At 42.4% G+C, this 19,263-nt stretch overlaps 1 protein-coding gene across 1 annotated transcript; it reads right to left on the bottom strand.

Moving 5' to 3' along the window:
• Nucleotides 1-1,194: 1,194 nt before the first annotated feature.
• asf1bb (anti-silencing function 1Bb histone chaperone) lies at nucleotides 1,195-18,391 on the bottom strand. Its single transcript, XM_020519456.2, has 4 exons — nucleotides 18,004-18,391; nucleotides 17,347-17,462; nucleotides 6,837-7,013; nucleotides 1,195-2,304 (listed from the first exon to the last, which is right to left on the bottom strand). Exons 1-4 carry the CDS (start codon nucleotides 18,110-18,112, stop codon nucleotides 2,101-2,103), a joined length of 606 nt encoding a protein of 201 aa, XP_020375045.1. The 5' UTR covers nucleotides 18,113-18,391; the 3' UTR covers nucleotides 1,195-2,100.
• Nucleotides 18,392-19,263: the final 872 nt, after the last annotated feature.

The raw sequence follows: 19,263 nt of genomic DNA, 5'->3' as shown, positions 1-19,263 counted from the left end.
GCTTAAAGGGTCACTGGACTTCATGTTGTGTCTCCCTGACCTGGGTAGTTTCTCCTACAATTACAGCATCCAGAATTTTTATTTTAGTGGATATACACTAATTAGGGTATAGATCTGCTGGGATGGCAGATCAGATGAGGCTGTCCTGTTCCTATTCAGAAACAAAAAGCATGGGATTTGGATCCACAAATCAGGTTGACATTTATTTTTTCCTAGGGTGTAGAAGCCGCTAATGCCATTGAATATGCCTACACCAATTGGACTACAGCAGTACAAGGCAGCTGAATAACTTCAAGGACTAGGAATTAGGTTAAAAATTGGCTTAGTGATGCCCACATTCCAGAATGAGCAAGTGGTCTCATGCCACTCATTTGCAATGCTGCAGGTAACAAGTAGTTGAAATACAAAGGGCAACTTCCAGATTGTCAAAGTTTGGATGGCTTGCTTTCTGAAAACATCTACAAAGTGAATGAAGAACATGGTTTAATCAGGTCTAAAAACAGTTTCTAAACCATAATGGCAGATTTGGCAAATCAAAATTGGTGTAACTAGATGGCAGCTTCTGATCAGAACATGACAGGACAAAAATGTTAGTCTGAAGTAGTAATTGTGTAAACCAAAACCAGAAGTGGTGGAAAGGCTCAAATTTGGCAGCAAAGAGATGACTAAATTGCTAACCTCAAGCTACACAATGAAAGCCATTTCCAAAATATTCTAAAGGATGCCAAATAAAAGTGCAACAGGAACTTCAGCAACCTAACAGCAAGGGCAGTGTCAATGGCTCTGGATGAGTAATCCTTATGATTCACTTCAAGGCACACTATTTGTAAACCTGATCTTTGGAAGAAATTGTCAATTTAACCATTACCAACTTTTGAATGTTATTTAAAATAACTTCAAATTGGCCATCTGTCTGTTGCATAGGAGCCCTACAAAGTGGGACAGAAAGTATAAATCTACCAATTGGCAAGGATGCAAAGACTATGCCATCAACTCTAATCCCTCCTTTAGGCAATGTTATTATGGACATTGCACCCCCCACCAAGGGCTTAAATGTTTAAGATTTGCTTCATCTTAACAGAAGCACCTCTTGTCATGTTAAGGAATGCTACTGAAGCAAGGGAAGAACCAGCTTCATTGTGCAACAGCACCCATTTATAAAATCAATAACCATGGCAACAAAAAGGCACCACAGCATTTACAAGTGCTTTTATTCAGACAAAGCAAGACAATACAGTTCTACACAGCTAACACTTATAAAAATGGCTGCAGTTTTCAAAACCAATGCTGCTGCTTTATAAAGCTATATTGATTTCAACCTTTTTAATCAACCTCTCCCACATAATGGATGCAGGCAGGTTTGGATCACGATTTACAAAGTATATTAAAAGTTACAAAAATGTTTTTCATTGAACTTTAAGACAATTATGCCAGATAGCCAATGTTCAAGAAGAGTTAAATTTCCAGCTTGGGTTTATGATAGCACTGCTGGATTGACAGTAATGTTAGACTAGTGACTGGTTCCTCTACAAGAGGGCTAAGTTGTTGCTGAGGCCATAAGGTTAATGGGCTTATTACTGGCCATAACTGCTTAGCCAGCTGCCAATTGAAGTTTTGAAAGTGACCAGTTCTCAGGGTTATTTTGAACAGGCATTGAACAGAAAAACACATTCAACACAAACAGGACTTGTCCACCCCCCACCCCAGAATTTATGGACTTGCTACACAAAACAGACAAAACTCCTACAAATACATTCTGTAGTTCAACACATTTCTGGCTAGTTTACAATAGGCACCAACTGGCTTTGCAATCCCAGACATTTACCAGTAAAAAGCATTATTGCTCCCTTTTGGGCAAAAGCAACCAGCTGAATGTAGATCAACATATCTGGTAGCCACATACACTGTGGCACATTGCCATGAATGGCAATATTGTGGCCTCCAATCCTTATCACTCCCCTACCCCTGTAGACAATATCACCTTCTGGGGTATTGAAGTTTGACTTAAATACTCTGTAGAATTAACAACTCCAAAAGCTAGCAAACCCTGATACAAAAGAACATATTTCATCCACTGTAATCCTTATTCACTGGCAGGTTTCACATGCAGTCCATAGAATTCTCTGGAACAATACTCAGGGCACTTCCTGCTCCAAGTCCCTTCAGTGGTGTACAGGTAGGAGGAAGCATTGCATTTGAACTTGGGTCAACATTTTCAATATCTTCCATTTTTTCACCAGTGCACTCCCAATTGATGTGGAACCTGGTAACTCTTGGATTTGAGGCCAAAATATTTCGCTGGAGCTGAAAGGGAGAAAAAAGGACAATTAACTGCAGATCACATTCAGACCCATCGAGATCTCATGCTAAATTAAACAGATGAAAAAAGCAAGATCTGCAATGTAGCAGAAGTAGACCATTTTGCCCATTAAGACTACTCCTCCACTCAATGGGACCACAACTGATCAGAATCCTCAACTCCATTTTGTCTTATCTACACAATTCCTAGATTCCTTGTTCAAAAAATCTCAGCCTTGAACATCCTTAATGACCCAGCCCCAACAGCCCTCTGCAGTAAAATCCCATTAATTCACTGCTCCATTAGGAGAAATTCTTCATTTGTCCTAAATGGGGAACCCTTAGGTCATGTGGGAGAATCTAGGATCATAGGACAAGTGGGAACAATATCTACACTTACCCTGTCAGCCTTCAAAGAATTGAGTTGTTTCAATAAGGTCATCTCATTCTAAATGAAATTCATAAAAGCCTAAGAAAATCTCTCCATACCCAAGATCAAACTAGTGAACCTTCTCTGGACTGCCCCCATGCCATTAAGTCCAGGATAAAAACCCACAAAACTGTTCAGTATTCTAGCTGTGAGCTACAACCACCCTACCCAAATATTTTAATACTGATTTCCTTTGAAAGGAAGGCCGACATTCCATCTGCCTTCCTATTACCTACAGAACTTGGGCAACAACTGATCTACAAAATCTCTCTGCAGCTTTCTGCAGTGTTGTTCACATTACTATCTGCCAGTTTTTGCCCACTTGCTTCTGTAGACTGTCATCCTCACCATTTGCCTTCTCACCTACAAACCTGACATTAGTACATTCACTTCCTTCATTAATATACTGAAAATAACCAGTTCAAACTGGTCCATGTAGCACTCCACCTTGAAAATGCCCCCTTTACCCCAAAGGTCTTTTCCCAATTAGTCATTCCTAGCCATGTAAGTATTAGCCCCAGCACCAGGCTTGAACAGTGGCACATCCTTTTGCTTTTCAGCCTATACATTCCAAGGGTCTTCCTTGCACCTTGCCCTCCCCACATTTAAAAGCCCTCACCAGGACTCTGGTCCCAACCACCAGTTCAACTCCCATCCCAAGTACCTCTCCAGTCCTGAAGTGCCCTTAAGCCTGATGCTAGGCAGGCAGCATAGTCTGTGGGACAACTGTGCATATTGTCTCCTCCACCCACAACCATACTGTCCTGTTATAGCCACAATCTTATTTCCTCATCCATTTAAAGGCTGCCTATGCCAGTGCAAAGGCCAGTTGGCTCATCATCCCTGCTCTTGTCCACAGCTTGAAACAATCTCAACTATTGTAGAAATGCAAAGGCCAAGGCTCCTCAAAAGCTATACCTGCCTTGACTGCAGGCATCCATCCTGATCCAACCAAATTTGAAAAGCCAAACTGGGGATTGTGACAACCTTTGGAGCAAGGTATCTACAATATTCCACCTCCATGATGTGGCACAATTGCTGCACCCAAAGCCCAGCTTCTCACCACTGATCTGAACTTACTTGAACTGCAAACACCTGCTATAGACAAATTCATCCTGATCATGTCCAGCAGCTTCCACACTGAATCAGAACCATATCAACTGCACTGCAATCAATTTATTATTCTAACACTCCATGCCTTAATCTTTACACTTAAGTACTTGGTTTTAAAAAACTTGTAGTTTTAGGCATGAGAAATAAAACTAAAAACCTTTTATTTTAAAGGCTTTGAAAGTTTAGCAAAGCAGTTTAGAGGATTGTTTTAAGCTGTGATCACTGTGGGGACAAGTGGGAAACACCAACTTTGGAAGGGATTGACTTTGATTTCCCATTAAATTGCACTATAGACCCCAATAGTCAATAGGAAATTGATAAAACAAATTTGTAGTGGTCTTGGTTATTTGAGAGAATAGGGTGGTTATTGTAGGGGATTTTAATTTTCCAAATCTGGAACTGCCAGTGTTAAGGGCTTGGATGGACAGGAATTTGTTAAGTGCACAAGAAAATTCTGAATCAGTATGTGGATGTACTGCATAGAGAAGGTGCAAAACATGACCTACTCTTGTGAAATAAGGTAGGGCAGGTGACAGGTGTCAGTGAGGGAGTACTTTGGGATCGTGACCATAATTCTATTAATTTTTAAAAATGGGTATAGAAAAGGATTGACTGGATCTAAAAGTTGAAGTTCTAAACTGGAGGAAGGCCAACTTCAACAGTATCAGGCTCAAACTTTCAGAAGTTGATTGGGGGCAAATGCTCGCAGGTAAAGAGGCAGCTGGAAAAATGGGAAGCATTCAAAAGTGAGATTACAAGCATCCAGAGACAGTATGTTCCTATCATCAGGGAGAAGGGCAAGGCTGGTAGGTGTAAATAATGCCGAATAACTACAGAAATTGAGGTTTTGGTCAAGAAAGAGCAAACATGTCAGATACAGATATTTCTGCTAGAATGCACGTTTCATTAATTTTATTAATGCTTAACATGGAAGAGTGGACACTTTGGATAATGCAAACTTTCTACTGTACATATAGCAATTTTCTATAGCATGAGGTCACACAAGAACACAACTATCATGTTATAGGAGAACTACTTGTATAGACAGTAGATATTGGGCAAATCCCTAGAAGAGTACAAAGGCACAAGTATACTTAAGAGGAAGAGGAAAAGCAAGAGGGCAAATAGGGTAAAGGAGAATCCGAAAGGGATTCTACAAATACATCAAGGTCAAAAGGATAACTATGGAGAGAATAGGGACCCTTAAAGATCAATGCCACTTGTATGGGATGGGGAGATACTAAACAAGTATTTTGCATCAGTGTTTACTGTGAAGGATATGGACATGAATGCAGGGAAATAAATGGCAACATCTCAAACTGTCCATATTACAGGGTAGGTGCTGAATGTCTTAAAACAAAGGTGGATAAGTCTCCAAGACCTGATCAGGTGTGCTTGAGAACTGTGGGAAGAGATTGCTGGGATATTTGTATCAATAGCCACAGGTGAGGTGCCTGGGAAGAGATGATTGCTAACATGGCACCACTATTTAAAGGTAGTAATGAAAAGACAGGGAACTATAGACCAGTGAGCCTCAGTGGTTAGGTTGTTGGACAGAATCCAGAGGGACAGGATTTACATGCATTTGGAAAGGCAAGGACTGATCAGGGATAATCAACATGGCTTTGTGCATGGGAAATTGTCTCACCAACTTGATTGAGTTTTTGAAGTCATAAGAGGATGACACAGGGCAGAGCAACAGATGTGATCTACATGGACTCAGTAAAGCATTAGACAAGGTTCCTCATGGTAGACTGGTTAGCAAGTTAGATCATAGAATAAGGGAGAACTAGCTATTTGGATACAGAACTGGCTTGAAGGTAGAAGACAGCGGGTGGAGGAGGAGAGTTGCTCTTTAGATTGGAGGCCTGTGACCAGCAGTGTGCCACAAGGATCAGTGCTGGGTCCACTGCTTTGTCATTTGTATAAGTGACTTGGATGTGAACATAAGACGTATGGTTAGTAAGTTTGCAGATGACTTCAAAATTGGAGGTGTTGTGGGCAGCAAAAGGTGGCTCAGAGTAAACAGGATCTTAATCAGATAGGTCAATTGGCTGAGGAATGGCAGTGGGAATTTAGTTTAGATAAATGCAAGGTGCTGCATTTCAGCAAGGCAAATCAGGGCAGGACTTGTACACTTAGTTAAGGTCTGGGGAGTGTTGCTAAACAAAGCTCTTCAAGTGCAGGTTCACAGTTCCTTGAAAGTGGAGTCCCAGGTAGATAGGATAGTTGAGGTTTTTGGTATGCTTGCCTTTATTGGTCAGTGCATTGACCATAGAGTTGTGAGATCATGTTGCAGGTGTACAAAACACTGGTTAGGCCACTGAGTATTGTGGCCAATTCTGGTCTCCCTGTATTGTGAAGCTAGCAAGGATTCAGAAAGGATTTAGAAGGATGTTGCCAGGTTTGGAGGGTTTGAGCTATAGGGAGGCTATTTTCCCTAAAGCATGAGGCTGGGAGGTTTATAAAATGGATGGGGCATAGATAGGGCAAGTTGGCAAGGTTCCCCCCCGGGGGGGGGTGAAGCCCAAAACTAGAGGGCATGGGTGTAAGATGAGGGAGATTTAAAAAGGGACCCAAGGGGCAACTACTTCATAGAGGGTGGTACATATATGAAATGATTAGCCAAAGGAAGTAGGGGAGGCTGGCACAATTACATTGAGGCATCTGGATGGGTATATGAATGCAAAGGATTAGAGATACGGGCCATGTAGGATGTAAACAGATACAGAAGGGTCAATCAGAGGCCATAAATTTGAAGTGATTGGCAAAGGAAAAGCCAACATGAGGAAAATCATGAGAAATGTTCAGTGGTTGATTAGAAGCCAGAATACACCATCTGAAAGGGGGGAAATATGCTAATTGCTATGATTTAATCTTTCTAAACTTTTTGTAACTAAACCAAAGTTTAAACCAATACTATTAGGTTGAGTGACTGTTACACCAACTTCCTTTCCACTTAAGTGGAGACTCTAGAATCTTATAGAAAGCTTACCTTGGCATAGTCAGGTTTCATTGGTGGGTTCTCCTTTAATTCAGGGTCTGTGTATTCATTATTCACATAATACCCCACACGAATAAACTCTTGATCTCTGTACGTGCAGGTAATCAGCACCACAGTCACACCAACTGCATCAGCATCTGGAATGAGGCTTGCATTTGGGGCATCAGCCTGGAATATTAAAGATGACCATGAGATCCATACAATTGAGAAAACTGTGCAAATGTGGATCAATCCTCAACTGCAAACTTGTAACTTATTTTCTGTAAAGGCAAGCCCAACATGATATAGTTATCCAAGGCCAATCCTCCACAATTCAAACCCACAGGAATTTGTATCTTCTTGGTTGAAAAACCACTGCCTTGTTGAATCAGTTTTGTACACATTCACCCCCACCTCCAAGGCATGGTCACCTAACAAGCCTCTTGACTTAAACTAATGTGTACAGAGCTGTTGTAAACTATATTTGAAGACTAAATTGCATCTTTAAAGAACATGAACACAACATCCTTAAAATCTATTCTCATATTAGGCATGACTAGCAAGGCCAGCATTTGTTGCTTATCCATACTTACCATTGCTAACCAAATATTACCACTATAGACTAGTTTGCAACTCCAGACATTTGAATTTAAATTTCTGAAAATGCTGTAAGCCACCTCAATGCTGCAAAGAGCATACAAACTGAGACAGTTATGAAGCAGTGGATCTAGTTTAAAATTGAAGTCAAGGACTTACGGATGCAGACTAGACCAGTGAACTGGACATCAGGGATAGGCAAGTTGAAGAGGATTCAGAGAGACAGGATTTATGTATTTGGGAAAGGCAAGGACTGATTAGTGATAGTCAACATGGCTGTGGGGGAAATCAGATCTAACCTGATTGAGTTTTTTGAAGAAGTGACAAGAGAATTGATGTAGGCAGAGCAATGAATGTTGTCTATATGGACTAAAGTGAGGGGTTTGACAAGGTTCCACATGGTAGACAGATTAACAATGTTAGATCAAAGAATACAGGGAGAACTAGCCATTTGATACAAAATTGCCTTGAAGGTAGGAGACAGAGTGGTGGAGGAGGGTTGCTTTTCAGACTAGAGGCCTGTGACCAGCAGTGTGCCACAAGGATCATTGCCAGGTCCACTTTTTTGTCATCTGTACAAAGCATTTGGATGTGAATACAGGGTGGACAGTGAAGGAGGTTGGCTCAGTACAACAGGACCTGATCAGATGGGCTGAAGGGAAGCAGCTGGAGTTTAATCTGTATTGATTAGGCCACTTTTAGAGTACTGTGCGCAATTCTAGTCTCTGCTATAGAAAAGATGTTGTGAAACTTGAATGGGTCCAGAAGAGATTTAAGGATGTTGCCAGGGTTTGAGAGTTTGAGCTATAGGGAGAGGCTGGCATGTCAGAGGCTGAGGGGTGACCTTGGAGGTTTACAAAATCATGAGGGGCACGGATAGGGTGAATAGTCAAGATCTGTTCCCCAGGGTAGGGGAATCCAAAACTAGAGGGCATAGGTTTAAAGTGAGGGGAAGACTTAAAAGGGACTAAGGGGCAACTTTGTCATGCAGTGTTGTGTGGAATGAGTTGCCAGAGGAAATGTGGATGCTGGTACAATTACAACATTTAAAAGGCACCTGGATGGGCAAGGTTGAGGGATATGGGCCAAATGCTGGAAAATGGGACTAGATTTTAGGATGTCTAATTAGCATGGACAAGTTGTACTAGGTCTGTTTCCATGCTGTACATCTTTGTATTGAAAAAGGCACATGCCCTCCCAGCAGCCACTCCGGGAAGGGGACAAAACCAATGGAGGGGAAGCTTGTCTTAGTCACTCCAGCTCCCCTGCACCCCAAGACACTGTCCCAACGCTCTCCTCAAATCAACAGAAAAAGCAAAGTGAGCAGCTCGTGCGCAACAGTACACTGGACAGCATACTTACAACCTGGACATGCTGCTGCTGAGATCACTGCACATAATGTCAGTAGCAACATGCCCTGTCACCAGTTACAATGGAGAAACCTGAACATATGCCCCAGAACGTAGGCCTGGACCTATGGATCATGAACAATTATTGTATATATTTAAGGGTCCCATAGATAAGTTCTTCATCAGTTGGGTAAGTCAAGGATTATGGGAAAATTGCTGGTAGTAGATATGAGGAATGTCAGATCAGCACGATCCTACTGATCTCAAGACAGCAAACAGCCTATCCTGTTCCTATTTATGTCTTACAGACATTACCATGACACTATCCCTTCCTAGCTGTTAGTTCAGCACCTGTTTACTCAGGTCAGAGACTCAGCTGTGTTTTAAGAGATTCCCAATTCCATGGCCAAGAACTACCATTCAGAGGAGAGATTCTGGTAAGACATCTGTTGAAGTGGATGAAGCTTCAAGTGTCAACTCATTTAAGCTGCCTGCGTTAAATATGTAGAATGTGCATTTACCAAACAGGAGGAAGGTGTTTGCAGAGGACAACTAGAACCCACATGAAAACCTTTTCATGTAGTCATCTAGTTTGGATGATAGTACCTAATAGGTCAATGGAAACACTTGTAGTAGCTTCTAGTGGGGAAAATCAGACAGACATGAAATAATTTCAGCAATATGGGGAAAACCAGCAGGGCCCAAAAAGACCCAGCATAAGCAATGGGTTGAATCATCTTTTAAGTTGTACTATTAGATTAGTCTTAGCTTCTGCAATATACACATTTAGCAAATCACTGCACCAGCCAGCCATAGAACAGGCACAATCTTAATGATGCAAAGATTCTAAAGCAACAGTACTGACTACAGCCAGTAATTAGCAATTTTCAAAGGTTGTTTCACAACAAATTAGGATAAAGGAACTAAAGGAATGCTATGCCTTCTGTACAGGCCATAGCCAATTTTGTTTAAAATATCACTTATTTCATAACTGAATACACAGGCAAGATAAGAAATTGTTGTACTATGCGATCTGATGTTTATGTGCAGTTGAACAAGGGTTGGATGCTCCAATACATCAGTCAGATCTGACATGCTCATTGAATGCTCTGCTTTGAACAGCCATTCCAAGCTCAAGTGACAAGCTTTCAATTGTTGAAGTTAACTGGACCAATTTGCCAAGATTCACTTTTAAAACCAACAATGTTGAAGGATAAAGATATTAGAGGATATATTTCAGAACCCAGTGTAAACACATTGAAGAACACCCCACACAGCATCCAGCTTATGCAGGAAGAGTTACATGGCAGCTGCAGCACAATTCAATCTGGATGATACTGGACACTAACATTTCTTCATAAATTTCAGCCCAATTGAAGGTTAAGGTGTACGTATTAAGTTTGCAGCAATATTGCTCACTCTGGGTAAGAGCATTTCTAACTCCGTTCTGCTGCTTCCAGCCAGCTACATTAAACCTATGCCATCTGATCAGTGACATTAGCAGAGAAAGTGGCTGGGGAAACCCTATTTGGGTGCCTGTTTAACCTTAGTCTATCCAATCTTCCCTCAGTTAAGTCTCCATTCAGCAACTTCAGGAATGAGATCACATCTCTCCAGTAAGGCAGTTCAACTGAATTGTGCAAGTACCACTGATACTAACACAAGCTCCTTGCTCCTGAGGCAATAGAAGCAGACATGAATGATCTTACAGTGAAGCTGACAGCTGAGGAACATTAGGACTCTGGGGGAATAAAGCAGGGAATGGGATGGACAGGATTTGCTCTACAGCAATCAATGGATTGAATGAGCTATGATGTTTCTTGCATTTTATGGCTTGCAGTGTGAAATGGAGCAAGGAACTTGAAAATCAAGTGTATGAGAGAACTAAAATCTGACCTGCCCTGAGACTCTATTCTCAGGCTTTAAGATAGCTGCTGAGATGGTGAGTACATTAAAATTAATATTCCAGAATTCCTTATACTCCAGGAAGCCCTCAGTTTGGGAAAAACAGCAAATGACTGTTTTCGGAAGGGTTTCCATGATTTTGTCAAAGGAAAGTCAGGCGACTAGTCATACAGCATACAAACACCCTTCAGTCCAACTTGTACACACTAGACATCCCCCATCTATCTAGTCCCATTTGCCAGCATTTGGGCCATATCCCCTAACCCCTTCCTATTCATGTACCCATCCAGATAGCTTTTAAATGTCAATTGTACCAGCCTCCACCACTCCCTTTAGCAGCTTGTTCTATACACACCAACCGCTGCATGAAAAAATTGCCTCTCAGGTCCTTTAAATCTTTCCCCTCACCTTAAACTAGAGGGCACAAGTTTCAGATTTCCCCCACTCTAGGAAAAAGACCTGACTATTCATCCTATCCATTCCCCTCAATTTTCAGAGTTCTTAGAGAAAGAATGTAGTAACAGATGAGGAACAAGTAATTGTGCTGTTCTTAAGACTTTGAGGCATTTAACAAGGTGCCATATGCAAAATAAGAGCTCAGTGTAGGGATAATTTCAATTTGTGACTGTCATTGCTGGCCAGGCCAATATTTATTGTTCCAGGGAATTAGGGGTGGGCAAAATGGCTTCACTGGTATTCAGAGCAGTTAAGAGCCAACCACATTGCTGTGAGCCTGAAGTCCAATGCAGCCTATACCAGATACAGGCAGATTCCTTTCTTCAAAGGACACTGAAACATCACCTGGTTCACCCAATCTATAGTGGTTACACAATCACCATTAGATTAGATTTTAATTCCAGATTTATTGAATTTAAAATTCACCACCTGTCAGTCAGGTTTGAAGCCATACCCCCATAAATTAGAACATGGGCTCTGGATTGTTAATCTAGAGACATTACATTTAGACCCCCAAGGGAACAGCCAGAGGATTGTTTGGTTATGGAAAGCAGCACATTTGTGCAAATAGGTCTTTCAGTTTGGCAAGATGCAATTTATGGAGTGCTAAGGATCTGTGCTGGGATCAGTTAATTATTAACTGTACCATTGATTTGGACTAAGGGGTCAAATGGATAGGCATAAATTTGCTGACAGATATTAAGAAATTAAATTGTGAAGAGCAAAGAGATGCAGGTGTAGCAATTTAATAGCCAGGCAAATGGAATGTTGCTATTGTAAGGGAATGGAGTATAGAAGGGATGTAAGAGCATTTGCAGGGTTATATCAGGAGTATTATGTACAGTATTGATTTCTGTATTTGAGAAAATGTAGTTGTTCAGAGAATTTTTAGACTATCCCAGGGATCAGTCACCTCTAAAGAAAGGTTAGACAGCCTATCCTTTGGAGGTTAAAATTCACCTCGTTCTTCTACTGAAGAAAGATGCAGATTCAACAGAGGGTATACTGAAAGATGTTTCATGTGGGAGAAATGAGAGCACCAGCTTAAAATAAGGAATCTTTGCATTCTCAGGATTGAGTGCCATTGAACAAGTGGAGGTGGTCATTTAGTGTATAAAACAAAACTCCCTCTTATCAGTCAAGAATCTAAGGTTGTGAAGGGTCACTGGATCGGAAACATTAACTTTGCTTTCTCTCCACAGATGCTGCCAGACATGCAGACTTTAAGAATGAAGGTTATTGGAGGTAAACAGGAATGCTGATTTAAGGCCAGCAGCCAGAATTTTAAGTGGTAGAACAAGGGAAGGCCTGACAGGCCAAATGGTTTGCTCCAAAATAGTGCACGTGTACACCTTGCTACCTGCAGAATACATTCACAAGTCTGTTCCTCTATACTTCACAGCAGAGCTACCAGTTACAAATGTGTACTGTAGTAGCTCACCAGGAATCTATTAGCATCACTTTCTAAACTCAGGTGGTACCACCTAGGAGGGGGCTGCAGATAACAGCAGCACCATCACCTGCAATTTTCCCTCTCAAAGGCAGAATTCTAAAACAATGCTATCACCACAGCCAAAAAATACTGCTCCATTTGAAAATTTAGTCAATGCAAAGATCAGATGAAGTGTATAAAACATTTACAAATAAAAGGACTGTTAGCTGGAGATATTAGCCACAGATCCAATTGTCCTAATCCAGCCCTGACTCATTGGAGGACAATACCCATTGCTAGTCTCTTGATTAGTTTAAAACAGCACCTAGCTCCAACATATACCATGCTTTACCTACTTCTGATAATGGAAGTGCTGCAAATGGCATTGCTCAAATCAACAAAATACTTGATCATTGCCATCTAACATTAAACTGCACAGACATGAGCACAATTTCCTCATTTAATGTAATATTCCATTCAAATACAGTAAAAGCTACTTAAAAGCAGGAACCACAGAGTTCATTTCACTGGTTGATTAGAGATAATATGGGAACACAGGATGGAGAATAGTCTCAACCAGTTAACAGACAACCAAAGACAGATAACAATATAAAGTAGTAGGGTTAATGAATAAACATCCCTAGGCTAAAAGATTCAAAGAGTCTGTCTGTGCAGAAAAAGGCTATTCAGCCCATAAAGTCTGCAAACAGCATTGCACCCAGACCCCTAACCTATCCCCATAACCCTGCATGTACCATGTCTGATCAACTAGATAACACATCTTTGGACTGTGGGAGGAATCCCATGCAGACATGGAGGGCAGGCAAACTTCAATCATTCAAGGCTTGACTCAAGGAATTGAACCTGGGTCCCAAGTCCTGTGTGGCAGTGCTGCTAACCACACTGATTCAATTCATTTGCTCTAAGTGAATGGGTGAAAATCTGCCAAGCAGCATAATTTTGGAGAATGTAAAGTTGTTACATTTTGAGAACAAAATCAAAAACAGCAAGTATTACTTCAATAGAGAATGACTGCAGAATTCTGAGTTGCAGAAGGATTTAGGTATTTCAGTGTACAAGCCATTTGCACACAGGAAAAGTTGGGAAAACTAATGGCTTTTACACTTTACCCTGAGGAATTGAACAAAATGCTGTTATGCATGAGCTACACAGGGCTTGAGTGAAACTATAACCACAAAATACATGCAGCTTTGGTCTCCTGATTCAAAGATAGACCCAAAAGCACTGGAAATAAAGAGCAGGAGGCAGCCATTTGGCCCTTCAAGCCTGGTCCACCATTCTTCATGATCATGGCTGATCATCCAACTCAATAGCCTAATCCTGCCTTCTCTCCATAACCTTTGATCTCATTCACCTCTTGGCACCAACTACTTCCTGTGGTAACAAATTCCACAGGCTCACCACTCTTTGGGTGAAGAAACATCTCATCTGTCCTAAATAGTCTACCCCAAAACCTCAGACTGTGACCCCTTGTTCTGGACACCCACCATCAGGAACATCCTCCCTGCATCTACCCTATCCAGTCAATCTCTTCATATGTCAGTCCCACCATTGCCCAGAATCAGCCTGACAAACCCAAACTGCACTCAGGAGCAAAAGCAACCTTCCTCAAAAAAGGAGACCAAAATGTACACAATATTCTAGGTGTGGCCTCACCAAGGCCCTGTTTCACTGCAACACTCTTGCTCATGTACTCAAAACCTCAAATGAAGGCCAATGTAACATTTGCCTTTTACTGCCTGCTGCACCTGCACACTTACCACAAGGACACCCAGGTCCCACTGCACACTCCCTCTCCCAATTTACAGCTATTCAGGTAATCTGCCTCCTTGTTTTTGCTTCTAGAGTGAAAAACCTCATTTATCCAAATTATACTGCATCTGCCATTGATTTGCCCACTCACCAACTCAAGATGCTGAAGGATCTCTGCATCCTCACTACAGTTCACCCACCCAACTTGTATCATCTGCAAACTTGGAGATGTTACATTTTGTTCCCTCATCCAAATCATAATAAAATGGAAACAGCTGAGGTGGCTTACCAGGTCAATACCTGGGATGAGTGGCCTGTCTCGTGACAATATGTTGGACAGGCTGGGCTTGTTTCCACTGGAGTTTAGAAGAGAGGGGTGGTTATTTGATTGAAGTATACAAGATCCTGAATGGTAATGACATAGCAGACATGGAAAGGCTGACCCTCCAAGAGTCAGTTCAGAACTAGGAGGAGCTGTTCAAAATTTAGGGGTTACCCTTTCAGGACGTATGGAGATTTTTCCCAAGAATTGCACAACTTTGAAAAGCCTCAAAACAGTGGAGGCAGGGTCATTAAATATTCAGACTGAAGGATCTTAAGAGCAGAAGTCATGGGTTGTGGACAGGATGGCTAGGAACATGGAATCCTATTAGTTTTAAAATAGAAATCAAAAACCTTAAGCCTTCCAATTAAGAATTTTAATGTTTATTGTCTAGGGCAAATTTTAATGGTTGAGACAGGAACTTTCAAAAGTTGATTGGAGTAGACTGCTCACAGCAAAGGGACTGACAAGTGGGAGCCTTTCAAAAATATGATAATGAGTTCACAGGCATTGTTTCTGTAGAGTGAAAGGTAAGGCTGTTAAGAGTAGGTAACAAAGAAAAGACACGTTCTCATCAAGAATAAAGACCATTAGATGTAGACAACTGGGATCAAATGAATCCTAGAGTATAAATAGTGTAGGGCATTCTTAAGAGGGAAATTAGGACAGTAAAGAGGGGATATAGATAGCCTTAGCAGATAAGGTTAAAGAGAATCCAAAGAGATTCTACAAGTATATTAAGAGCAACTAGGGAAAGAATAGGGACTCCTTACAGATCAAGAAGGAACCTCAGGAGATGGAGACACTAATGAATATTTCACACCAGTTTTTACTATAGAGAAATGGAGGCTAGAGAATTGAAATAAATCAATATTTTGAAATGGGAAGTGCTAGAGATCTCAAAACAAAGTGGACAAATTTTTGGGACTTGATCCAGTGTATCCCAGGACATTGAGTTGAGGGGAACTGCAGGGCCCTCAGCAAAGATATATGTAACATCTATAGCCACAGGTGAGGTGCTGAAGGGTGGGTAATGTTATGCCTTTAAGGCTACAAGAAGCATGGGAACTATAGACCTGTGAGCCTGACATTGGTGGTAAATTTGAAGTGATTCTAAAAGATAGATTTTAGATGCATTTAGAGGGGCTAGGACTGATTAGGAATAGTCAGCATGGTTTTGTGCAAGAGAAAATCAGTCTCTCAAACCAAGTTTTTGAAGTAACCAAACGGATTGAAGGCAGAGCAGTGGACTTGATTACACAGACTTTAGGAAAGCCTTTTGACAAGGTACCACATGGTAGTCTAATTAGTGAAGTTAGACCACATCGGATGCAGGGAGTGTTTGCCAATTGAATAGAAAATTGGCTTGATGGTAGGAGACAGGGTGGTGGTGGGTTGTTTTTCCAGACTGGAGGCCTGTGACCAGTGTTCCACAGGGATCAGTACTGAGTCTACTTATGTCATTTATATAAACAAATTGAATGAGAATATAGGAGACATGGTTAATAAGTTTGCTCATGACACTAAAATTGGTGGTTCAGTGGACAGTGAAAAAGGCTATCCAAGATAAGAACAAGATCTTGATAATTGGGTCGACAGGCTAAGTGGCAGATGGATTTTAATTCAGATAAGTGAGATTGCATTTTGGTAAAACAAACAAAAGCAGGACTTGTACAGTTAGTGGTTGGGCCCCGGACAGAACAGGGGACAGAGGTTCAGATGCACAATTCTTTGAAATTAGCATCACAGGTAAACAGTGTTAAGACATTTAGCACATGTCTTCATGGCTCAGATCTTTAAGTACTGGAGCCAGGTTGTACAAGGCATTGAAGCCTAGTCTGGAGTATTATGTATTGTTCCAGTTGTGCTACTGCAAGATTGTTAAATTGGAGGGTTCAGAAAATATTTGTTAGGATGTTGTCAAGAATGGAGGATTTGAATTATAAAAATAAGCTGGGACTTTTTCCACTGGATCATAGGGGATTGAAGGGTGAGCTTATAGGTTTATAAAATCTGTAAGGGGCATAGATAAGGTGAATAAGCAAAGGTCTTTTCCCTAGGGCGAAGGAGTTCAAAACTGGGGGCATATTTTTAAAGAGGGGAAGAACTTTTTAAGAGGACATGAGGGACAACATTTTTTAATGCAGAATGAAACTGCCAGGGGAATTGGTGGACAAACTTAGTTACATTTGGGTAAGTAAACAAATAGGAAAGATTGAGGGATATGGGCCAAATGCAGGCAAGTGGGACTAGTTTAGTTTGGGAACATGGTCAGTGTGGACTAGTTGGACCAAACCGTAGTCTTCCATTCTGTAGGACTGACCAATTCAGGATAAACAGATCAGCATCTTATTGATTAGTAGCACAGATACAAGACCAAATGATTTACTTCAGATGCCTTATGAGCCAACGAGGGGCAACATCAGTTTGTATACTGTAGTACTTCAAGACAGAAACCTAGTTCTGACTGCATCTTGCTTGATGCTGAACCTGAATGAGTAGGAAAGCCAGAAAATCACTAGAAGGACAGAAAACTGGAAAAGAGCCAAAGTAACACAGGCCCCAGTCATGATGGATGCATACCCAAATGAGTACAAGGAGACTGCAGGCTGGCAATCTTAACATTACAGAGGACCCATTATCACTGGACCATGTCCACCTCAGTAAACAAATACATCCCACTTATACCTGAAACACAAACATGTGGCGACCAGCAGGGACAGGTCCAACCAGCACGGAGTCCAACACTTGGTCATGCTCCTCACTCTCTGCAGAGCCCACATAGATAATCTTCCATTCTAGATCTGGATAGGGAAAAGAGAAAAACAGGAAAGTCAAACACAAACAAACAAATAGAGTAACAAAAAACAAAAGTTGCTGGAAAAAGACCAGCAGGTCTGGCAGCATCTGTGAAGGAAAGAACAGTTAACATTTCAGGTCTGGTGACCCTTCCTCAGAACAGGAGAGTAGATCTAGTTGGGAGAGGATGGTTAAAAAAACAGCAGAATGAAAAATAAGAGCTTGGTGCGACTTACTGCAAAAAACCGAAGGAGATGAAATAAAAAGCAAAACCAAAAACGGCGAGCAATTAGAAAGAGGAGGATGCGGATGAAAGAGGGGCAAAAAAAATCTGGAGCAGCGCCAACAATAAACGTAAGGATAACAATTAGAAAAAGGAGGGGGCAAGCTCAATGCAACTTGCAAACAGCAGCAAAAGCTGAGGGGGGAAAAACGAGAGAGAGAAAGGCGCGCGCGCCATAGTCACTGATTGACAGCTCCATTGATAAAACAGCCTGCCGCCCGGGGGGGAACCTACCATCTCCTACCCTCCCCTCCCCCACTCACCGTCCGGCAGGTCCTCGATACACTCGAAGGTGATCTCAAACTGAAAGGGGTTGTTGAAGGGGGACGGGTTGTCCAGGACCACCACATTCAGCACCTGTACTTTGGCCATGGCGGAGGGGCCGCCCCCCGCCCGGGGGGAATGAGGCTGTTAGGGTAAAGAAAGGACTCGGTGTCCGGCCTGCTCCGCGACGCGGGACCCCCGTCTTCTCGCTGTTAATAACAGGCGGCCGCAGCTGTCCAGCGACTCTCTCCCGCCGTCTCCACAGGCCTGCCCGCTTTTTTTTTTTGCGCGATCGCGCTGGAGTCCCGCTTCCTCTGACGAGCGGCTCCGACACTGCGTGCGTCCCGCCAACCCCCCTCCTGTATTTATAGCTGTGCTCACTCTCGCGAGAGCTCCCCGCGGGTCATTCGATTAACTTTATTTATAAACAATTCAGGCAAGCGGCCACACCCCTCCCCGCCCCAACACCAGCAGACCCCGCCTCTCAATCACAGACCCCACCCATCCACTGCAGTCCCCGCCTCTCAATCACAGACCCCGCCCATCCACTGCAGTCCCCGCCTGTCAAACACAGACCCCGCCCATCCCCAACTGTCCCCGCCCCTCAACTGGAGACCCCGTTCCATTCACTCGCAGACCGCACCCTTTGCACAAATAGGCACCGCCTCTCACACAGACCCCGCCCATCACTCAAACAGATGCTGCAACTCACCAGTTGTCCCCGTCCCTAATCCACTGGTCTAACCCCTCCCCTCAGACCCCGCCCTTCACCAAATAGGCCACGCCCACAACTCATCATCCCCACGCATTCATACACAGACCCCACCCATTTCCAGCTGTCCAAGGCCCTCACCTACAGGCCACCCCCTGAGACACCCCGTCCCATACTCACAGACTGCACCCCTTTCCCGTTCTGATGAAAAATCGCTGGATCCGAAACATTAACACTGCCTTTCACTCTACAGATGCCACTACTGTAGAGACTGTAACGAGGTCAGTAGGTGGACCTCAGAGAATGGGAGTTCCCTGATTGGGGCTGTTAACCTGGCCCAATCAGGGAGTCGTGGCTGACAGATATAAACAGGAGTGTCAGAAGCTCTGTTCACTCTGAGAGCTGGATCAGTGCCAAAAACCCTCCATGTCGTAAATAAAAGGTCACCTGGTGACGCAATACCGGCCTCTTGCAGTTATTTCAGCGAGACATGTTGAGTTTTTCCAGCAATTTCTGTTTTAGTGTCCAAATATAATTTGATTTGTTG

This window comes from Rhincodon typus, chromosome 38 (assembly GCF_021869965.1).
Source record: "Rhincodon typus isolate 14 chromosome 38, sRhiTyp1.1, whole genome shotgun sequence".
Classification (NCBI taxonomy): domain Eukaryota; kingdom Metazoa; phylum Chordata; class Chondrichthyes; order Orectolobiformes; family Rhincodontidae; genus Rhincodon; species Rhincodon typus.
This window is presented reverse-complemented; position numbering and strand designations above follow the sequence as displayed.

What these genes read in the sequence shown, in the direction of transcription:
- asf1bb (XM_020519456.2), bottom strand. Translation starts at nt 18,112, where the DNA reads ATGGCCAAAGTACAGGTGCTGAATGTGGTGGTCCTGGACAACCCGTCC. An exon ending in GCCACATGTTTGTGTTTCAG is followed by an intron (nt 7,014 to 17,346) that starts GTATAAGTGGGA and finishes TTAATATTCCAG; the next exon opens with GCTGATGCCCCAAATGCAAG. An exon ending in TGAAACCTGACTATGCCAAG is followed by an intron (nt 2,305 to 6,836) that starts GTAAGCTTTCTA and finishes TCTCCCTTTCAG; the next exon opens with CTCCAGCGAAATATTTTGGC.